At 36.3% G+C, this 8613-nt stretch overlaps 2 protein-coding genes across 4 annotated transcripts; both read left to right on the forward strand.

The window, feature by feature from the left end:
- Window positions 1-338: 338 nt before the first annotated feature.
- On the forward strand, window positions 339-3229 carry LOC135133697 (sodium-coupled monocarboxylate transporter 1-like). Of its 3 annotated transcripts, none has more exons than XM_064062175.1 (7): window positions 339-478; window positions 584-874; window positions 923-1200; window positions 1246-1468; window positions 1515-1655; window positions 1702-2340; window positions 2394-2652. In XM_064062175.1, exons 2-7 carry the CDS (start codon window positions 687-689, stop codon window positions 2578-2580), a joined length of 1656 nt encoding a protein of 551 aa, XP_063918245.1. In that variant the 5' UTR covers window positions 339-478; window positions 584-686; the 3' UTR covers window positions 2581-2652. The 3 variants fall into 3 exon arrangements, with proteins under 3 accessions (XP_063918245.1, XP_063918247.1, XP_063918246.1); XM_064062177.1 differs by having other exon boundaries at window positions 680-874; XM_064062176.1 differs by lacking the exon at window positions 339-478 and adding an exon at window positions 2750-3229 and having other exon boundaries at window positions 571-874; window positions 2394-2576.
- A 1911-nt stretch (window positions 3230-5140) lies between these two features.
- Window positions 5141-8249, forward strand: LOC135133622 (nibrin-like). Its single transcript, XM_064062078.1, has 7 exons — window positions 5141-5256; window positions 5774-5800; window positions 5848-5966; window positions 6019-6155; window positions 6219-6628; window positions 6747-7966; window positions 8015-8249. Exons 2-7 carry the CDS (start codon window positions 5776-5778, stop codon window positions 8189-8191), a joined length of 2088 nt encoding a protein of 695 aa, XP_063918148.1. The 5' UTR covers window positions 5141-5256; window positions 5774-5775; the 3' UTR covers window positions 8192-8249.
- The last annotated feature ends 364 nt before the right edge of the window (window positions 8250-8613 follow it).

Genomic DNA, 8613 nt, shown 5'->3' on the forward strand with positions numbered 1-8613 from the left:
CTATGACCTACCTGTAAACGATAAACTTATCGCAAAAATTGCTGTTTGAAAAAAGTGTATATGCATATAGTAATAGATAACAGTCTTAATTGCGCTTAGATATTCGTATGGAAGTATTTTTAAAAATACGTCCTCTAGACATAGTTTATTTTTTACATTTGCTATCTACGCTGAAAAAATTGTAAGTACCTGTAGTCTCATTTATTTAGTATCAAATGCAATATAAAAATACCTTAATCTTAATCAAATTACATATTAAAAAGACCATCGTAGATTTTCCTTGTAAGAAACATAAATAACCCCCACGATTTTCTCTCTAGAACATTAATTTTTTTTTTCGTGATCTCCCCTGAAGTTTGTGCGGTTGTCTCCAAGAAACTGATGACGTCATCTGGAACTGTTTTACTTTACGGATTTGTAATGATAAAGCGCACCATAAAACCAAAGGACGAGCGATTCTTGCGTTTTAAATTTTACGGTAGGTTTTATTCAAAACAATGTATTTTCGTGAGCTGATAAGTATTTAACTATTGTTTAATAAATATAGCTTAAATAAAAAGTGTAATTGCGTACTATCTCACAGGAGGATTTCCTGATACATTTAGTTTGACAGATTATTGTCTAATCCCTAGACAGAATTTATATTGTAAAAACACACAACGCAACATTTTTGGCACAGTACCAAAATGGACGCTCCAGTGACAATCACCTTCTCATGGTACGACTACGTAATTTTTGGTTGCATGCTCGGAATAAGTGCCATAATTGGGATTTATTTTGGGTGCTTTGGAACCAAACAGTCAACTCCAGTTGAGTACTTAATGGGTGGTAAAAAAATGGGTGCTGTTCCAATAGCTGTTTCACTAGTAGCAAGGTAATTATTTTATAGTACCGTCTCTATTTACAACTGGGTTTATTGTAGCCACGTTTCTGGACTAACTTTACTCGCTGTACCTGCTGAAGTATACAAATTCGGTGCAGCCTATTGGTTAATAGCTCTAGCTTTTGTGCTAGTTGTCGTTGTCACCATATATGTGTACCTACCTGTTTTGTTCTACTCAGAAACACCAAGTGTGTATTCATACTTGGGTAAACGCTTTGACGAGAAAACTAGAATGTTGTCTTCGTTTTTCTTCGTTTTGACTTTAGTAATGTTTCTGCCAATAGTTATATACATACCGGCATTGGCTCTCTCCGCAGGTATATCTCTGATTTTTTAAACCAAAACTGATGACTGTTTTCAAGCCACTGGTATTAGTGTAAATTATATATCACCCACGATTTGTGCTATCTGCATTTTCTACACAACCATTGGGGGTTTAAAAACCGTAGTATGGACCGACAATATCCAGCTAACTTTAGCTGTATGTGCCATAATTGTCGTTCTAATTCTTGGAGTGGACGCCACTGGTGGGTTTTCGGAAGTCTGGTTAAAAGCAACTAAAGGCCAACGTCTGGATTTTTTCGAGTATGTCTAACATTTGCACTACGTCTAAACCCTCAATTTCTTCCAGTTTTGACCCTGATGTCACCAGAAGCAACAATTTTTGGGCACCATTTGTCGGACTCACGTTCTTGTGGATTTCCTGGACCAACACCAACCAAAGCTGCATCCAAAAACTCTTCTCAGTTTCGACATTCAAAGAAGCAAAATTGTACAGTCACCCTCAACCACGACCCTTTTTGACAACATTGTTTCAGAGCCACCGTACTCTACGGAATCGGCATGTCTTTAATGGCGACTTTTGGCATACTGATGGGTCTAATCATCTACGCTAAATATTCAAACTGCGACCCTTTCTTAACCAACCAGTTGACCAGAAACGACGAATTAGTACCGTTCTATGTGCTCGATGTCGGCGGTCACATTCCAGGTATTGCTGGACTCTTCATCGCGGGAGTGTTTAGTGTAGGTCTTAGCACCTACTCAGCTCAGTTAAATTGCATGTCAGCTACCATCTACGACGACTTCGTTAGCAAATTTGTGTCAAAGTCGTTGTCAGACGGGAGGAAAAATACCATTTTGAAGGTGATTGTGGTGGTTTGTGGGGTGATTTCCACCGGGCTGGTGTTTGTGGTTGAACGCTTAGGAGGGATGTTCGGTCTAGCGCAGGCTTTCAGTGGAATTCCTGCTGGACCTTTGCTTGGAATGTTCACTCTGGGTATACTTTTCAGAAGAGCCAATTCTCATGGGGCGTTTTATGGGGGGATTGTGGGGTTGGTGGTCATTATGTGTCTTAGCTTGCCTGCAAAGTATCTGGAAAGTCAAAGGATGATTGTGTTACCGGAAAAGCCAGTCGGTGTAGATGGATGCAATTTTGACACGAATGTCACGTTTGTGTAAGGAGCATCAGAGTTTTCTGATTTTTGTTGATCTTGATTTTGATTTTTAGAAATGTAAACGACGATGGGGTATCTTTTGCGATATTTAGAATATCGTATTATTATACTACTATGATTGGATTTTTAGTTACTTTGGTGTGTGGGTTGGCTGTTAGCTATGCTACCACCAAGAACGTTGTAGATGAAAATCTTCTGAGCCCCGTAATTAGAAAAGTGCAAAATAGTTTATCGAAGTAAATATAAATTTGTTTGTCTTTATTTATTTAGTTAGTTAGTATAAAAAATAAAAATATTTTTCAAAATTCACAACCACGTGCTTGTCTATAAAAATAAATATAAATAGAAATTAATTACATTGTTGGTGCTTTCGTCTATTATACAAACAAAACTCCATTTTTTATTGCAGTTAATGAAGGTTTTAAACAAACATTAGTGGATGATATGATCTTACACTCAACATAAATAAAATTAGTCGTTAGAATGAGAAGAAGAGGGTGGGCGGGGCTAGTATTTGATAGAATAAGACTGTTTTTGGCGCTTTTGACATTTTTGATCATTTTTTAACTACATATTTTCGAAAATTAGTTATCTTCTAGATTTCTATATCCAAGAGTCATTTTCAGCTTCGTTTCGTCGAAAATTCCTACCGTTCTCCCAAAATCGATAATTGAAATATAGCAATTTTTACAGTTGCGTCAAAATCGCTCGTTATAAAATTTTGGTAGATAAAAAAGGAAATTGTTATTAATTTTTGGTTCACAAAATACAATTATTTTAAGAACGTAGTTTAAGAAATGTTTAAAAGTCATTTATTTGAGCCAATAGAGAAGCCAGTAGTCAGGTCAGTTGCATGAAATACGAAATAAATTTTATAGCAAATAGTATTAAAAAAAAAAAAAATACGATTAGCGTTTTTTTTACTTTTTTCACATCCTAGATTCCATTTTTTTTTCCACACCCATTTGACAGAAGAACATGATTAGCCCCGCCCACCCACCCTACCTTTTTTCCAGTGATTGATTTTATCCAATCAAAATGAATAAAATCTTATACTCAACAGAAATAAAATTAGTCGTTAGAATGAGAAGAGTGCTAAGGCAAATGACATATCTCCTAAGAAATTAAAGGGCGGGTGGGCGGGGCTAGAATTTGATGGAATAAGAGTGATTTCGGCACTTTTGATATTTTCAACCATTTTTCATCTAGAACAGATCAGGTCACGTTAGGTCAAATTAAGTCAGGTGCATGAAGTAAGGAATAAATTTTATAGGAAATGGTATAACAAAAATAAATTACGATTAGCGGTTTTTTAAACTTTTTTTATAACCTAGATTCTATTATTAGTTTCCACTCCCACTCGACAGAAGAAAATAAGTAGCCCCGCCCACCCACACTGCCTCTTTTTCAATGATTGATTTTATCCGATCAGAATGAGATGAATGATCTTATTCTCAACAGAAATAAAATTAGTCGTAAGAATGAGAAGAGTGCGATGGGGGGGGGGGGGCAGTATTTGCTAAGATAAAAGTGATTTTGGCAAATGACGTATCTTCTAAGAAATTAAAGGGCGGGTGGGCGGGGCTAGTATTTGATTGAATAAGACTGATTTTGGCACTTTTGATATTTTGAACCATTTTTCAACTAGAACACGTCAGGTTACGTTATGTCAAATCAAGTCGGGTGCATGAAGTAACAAATAAATTTTATAGGAAATAGTATCACAAAAAAATACGATTAGTTTTTTTTTCTTACTTTTTTTACAACCTGGATTCTATTATTAGTTTCCACTCTCACTCGACAGAAGAAAATATTTAGCCCCACCCACCCACCCTGTCTCTTTTTCAGCGATTGATACTCAACAGAAATAAAATTAGTCGTTAGAATGAGAAGAGGGAGGTGGGCGGGGCTTGTATTTGATGGAATAAGACTGTTTTTGGCGCTTTTGACATTTTTGACCATTTTTTAACTACATTTGTTCGAAAATTAGTTATCTTCTAGATTTCTATTCCAAAAGTCATTTTCAGCTTCGTTTCGTCGAAAATTCCTACCGTTCTTCCAAAATCGATAATTGAAATATAGCAATTTTTACAGTTGTGTCAAAATCGCTCGTTATAAAATTTTGGTAGATAAAAAAGGAAATTGTTATTAATTTTTGGTTCACAAAATACAATTATTTTAAGAACGTACTTTGAGAAATGTTTAAAAGAAGTCATTTATTTGAGACAACAGAGAAGCCAGTAGTCAGGTCAGTTGCATGAAATACGAAATAAATTTTATAGCAAATAGTATAACAAAAAAAAAAATAAAAATAAATAAAAATACGATTAGCGTTTTTTTAAAATTTTTTTCACATCCTAGATTCCATTATTTTTTTCCACACCCACTCGACAGAAGAACATGATTAGCCCCGCCCACCCACCCTACCTTTTTTCCAGTGATTGATTTTATCCAATCAAAATGAAATTAATGATCTTATACTCAACAGAAAAAAAAATTAGTCGTTAGAATGAGAAGAGTGCGATGGTCGGGGCTAGTACTTGCTAAGATAAAACTGATTTTGGCAAATGACATATCTTCTAAAAAATTAAAAGGCGGGTGGGCGGGGCTAGAATTTGATAGAATAAGACTGCTTTCGGCCCTTTTGATTGATACTTTCAATCATTTTTCATCTAGAACAAATCAGGTCACGTTAAGTCAAATCAAGTCAGGTGCATGAAGTAAGAAATAAATTTTATAGAAAATGGTATAACAAAACAAATATTACTTGATTTAATTTATCTTATTTCTCTGAAATTTAGAGAAACTGAGTATAAGTACAACAACTTATCTTAACGATAGTACGCAAGGTTTCACAATATATTGTAAGTGTCAAACTTAATTCTGTAGTATTTAAGCGGTCTAGACGTCACACAGGTGAGAAAAAGAAGATAAACAAAAGTAATAACAAGAGAGCCACACGAACATAGTTCAAGAGTCCCCAACATTTTACGAATTGGATACGAGGGGATTTCTAGAACTTTTAGTTCCAAAGATTGATTTCATAGCTGGAAATACTTACCACAATCGAATTCCAAAATTTGTAATCATAATCAATGACGTGCGTGAGTGGACCTAGAAATGATTTGTACAGCATTTCACGCACTTTACACTAATATTTACATATTTTGTGATCCCCTAATTTTAGTATTGTAAAAATTCAAAATTTTCAAGGGATTAACTAGAGATGCACTTTTTTTTCGAAAATCGTCGTAACAAAATTACCAAGTCCGACGCTAGAAAATCCTTTTGGTATAATAAATGTCAACCCGCTAAACACAAACCACATAACCTCAAAATTTGTGATTTTTGTTGGTGACCAGCTGGTCGTCCTGCTGGGTGTTGTTTGTTATTTTTTTTTTAATTATTTATTTCAATCTAATATATTTTACAGTAATGTATATACTTAAGCAGATACAAGGTGACGCTCGTCCATTTTGTTAATCAAATTTAATAAGTTTTGTTTAGGTCAAGGGTTGTTTTACTTGATAAAAGACAAGGAGTATGTGGTTGGACGAAAAAATGCAGATATAGTATTAGCTGACGACCAATCAATCAGCAGAAAACATGCAACTATTAGTGTTAAAGTAGATAACAAAATAGCTTTGTGTGCATGGAGTGTGATAAACTTTGTTATAGGGTGACTCTGTTATGTTAACAGACTGTGATTCGAAGTATGGAACTTCTCATAATAGCAAAAAGGTGACATCAAAGGTTGATGTGGTGTTGGAGCATCAAGATGTGATAAAATTTGGAATGTATGGTAGCAAATATGAGTAAGTACTATATTTTTTTTATTTTTGTCTTCTGAAAATACTTCCCTACTTTATTTCTTTTAGAGTTGAAGTTGTCAATGTAATAACCGCTGCGTCTGGTTTAACGCAACAACAAAAAACTGATTTAAAAAATAAACTTGATTCATTAAAAGGTTCTCTTGTTAGTCACTGGAACAATGCATGTACACATTTAACTGCACATGAAATAATGTTAACTGTTAAAGTACTAAATGCCATAATTGATGATAAACCAATAGTGACACCTCAGTATTGGGACGCATTTTTAAAAAACATAAAAGATTCAAAACCGTTACCTAACACTGAGGACTACAAACCCCCGGTAACCGAAGCCCTAATTAACAAAGTAAATTTATCGGTTAATCCATCCAGGAAGGTGCTATTTAAAGGAAAAGTGTTCGTGTTTCCGACGGAAAAAATTAAGAAGAAAATGGCCGACCTTATCACCAAGGCAGGTAAGATAAGATTGTCACCTCTAAATTTTGCATGGTAAATGTTATTCAAATTTTATAAAATAATATATATTTGTGTACGTGTGGTTTATGCATCCGCCTTACATGTTTACTTGTCAAGGTGGCCATAGCATCTCCTGGGAAAAACAACCCTTTTCGCTACCTGAGTTAACCAAGTCCAAAAACAAGTATTTGTTTATCCGCGATGAAACGGATGAAGTTCCTCCACTATTAAAAGATATCCACACACATCTGACAAATTTAGGTGAACGCATGATTCCAATCCAAGAAATCGCGATGGCGATTGTTTTCTGCTCTTGCGAAAAAGACTGCAATCCGAAATTCAACCGACTTCATAGCGTTTTTCAAATGCATCCGGACACCGAATCGGATGTTTTTTCTTTGGCACCGAACACTCCGTCGGAAGACGGATTCTACGAAACCGGAATTATCAAAAAGGAAGTGATTATTCCAGAATCTCTGGACGCAGATGGCGATTTGTTTGCAACACCAAAGCCGCCTACGCCGTTGTCTGTTACACCACGTGCTAGCACGTCCAAAGTTGCCGAAAAAGAGCTACCAAAAATAGACAACGCAGCCAAAAAAGCACCAGAAGCTACTAAACCAGTTGCAGACAAAGCTAAAAACCCGTTTAGTCCTCCGAATAACGTCCCTAGTACTTCGAAAAAGGGACACGCGTTTGAGAATCCACCACCAAAAAGAGCGCGATTGGACGATAGTTTGACGTCAACAAATCAATCGACCGAATCAGTTTCTAAAAAAAGACCAGCTGATGAAAGTCTAACGTCTACCTCAAAGCGAACCGCGATTTTAATCCAAGACTCACTTTCCGAATCCAAGAAGCGAAAAGCAGATGAAACCTTGGGTTCTACACGGAAAAAAGCAACCAAAGCAAACCCGTTCGCGTTTTTGCGAAGACAGGAAGCAGGAAACCCTTTCGCCTCTCTTCGACTGAAGAAAGAGGTCGATGAAGACAATGCGGACAATGAATTTTTGCAAATCCTCAACCAGCGTCCAGAGAAAGCCGCTCCAGTCGTTGCGGACGCACCGCTCGAGGTAAAACCGTTGGCGTACGACTACGTACCTTGCGACTCCTCGAACATCAAGTGGTTGTCGACGTCCTTTAAAAGCGAGGACGGGGATGAAAGTCTGGTCGAAAGCGAAGTCGAGCCCGAATTTAAGGAACTGTTCGAGAAGTTCAAGAACACGGTCGTCATAGAACCCATTCCTGTGGCTTCGTTTCGAATCGTGCCGCCGCGTCCTACTCCGATCAGTCTTGACACGAGTGGAGATAGAAAGAATTTCAAGAAATTCAGAAAAGTAAGACGCGTGAGGTGTGCGGGGGTTGTTTTGACGGTTTTTTTGTAGGTGCAGCCGCGGCATCCGCAAACTACTATTCTGGTGACTTCATTGCGAGGGTCGGTTAGGGAGGAGAGTCACGTGTTGTTGTCGGATGGTGAGGAGGAAGATCGTGTGGAAGAACCCGTGCAGTCTGTGCCCAGACCTGCGAAGCCAAAAACTTCCAATTCGACCTTTAATTTTTAGATTTGTATTTATACACTTGTACGTTCCTTAAAATATATGATGTTAATAATAATAATAATTTATTGACGGGAAAGTACAAAATAATTAAAGAACCAAATATAAATATATAAACTAATTTACAAAAATTAAGAAAAATAAAAAAAGTTTGGTAATTCTCAAATCTACCTAAGCTAAATGAGTTTCTTTTTTTACGACATAAATTTTTCAATTCTCTATTGAATCATCTAGTAAAAAAAAATCTACAGGGTTTCTATAAATGATTATACGGTCGAAGTTGGTAATGAACACGTGCCGCCTCCCATTTTGGACCTTACTAAATGCCCAAGGGCACACAACAAATACCACACGCATCTATATAACTGGTTGCCTAAACGCTTTATATCTTTTAAAAAAATAAAACTAACTCAATACAAGAAAAAAAA

This window comes from Zophobas morio, unplaced genomic scaffold, assembly GCF_036711695.1.
Source record: "Zophobas morio isolate AGI-343-1 ecotype UQ-CSIRO unplaced genomic scaffold, CSIRO_AGI_Zmor_V1 ptg000022l, whole genome shotgun sequence".
Taxonomy (NCBI): Eukaryota; Metazoa; Arthropoda; class Insecta; order Coleoptera; family Tenebrionidae; genus Zophobas; species Zophobas morio.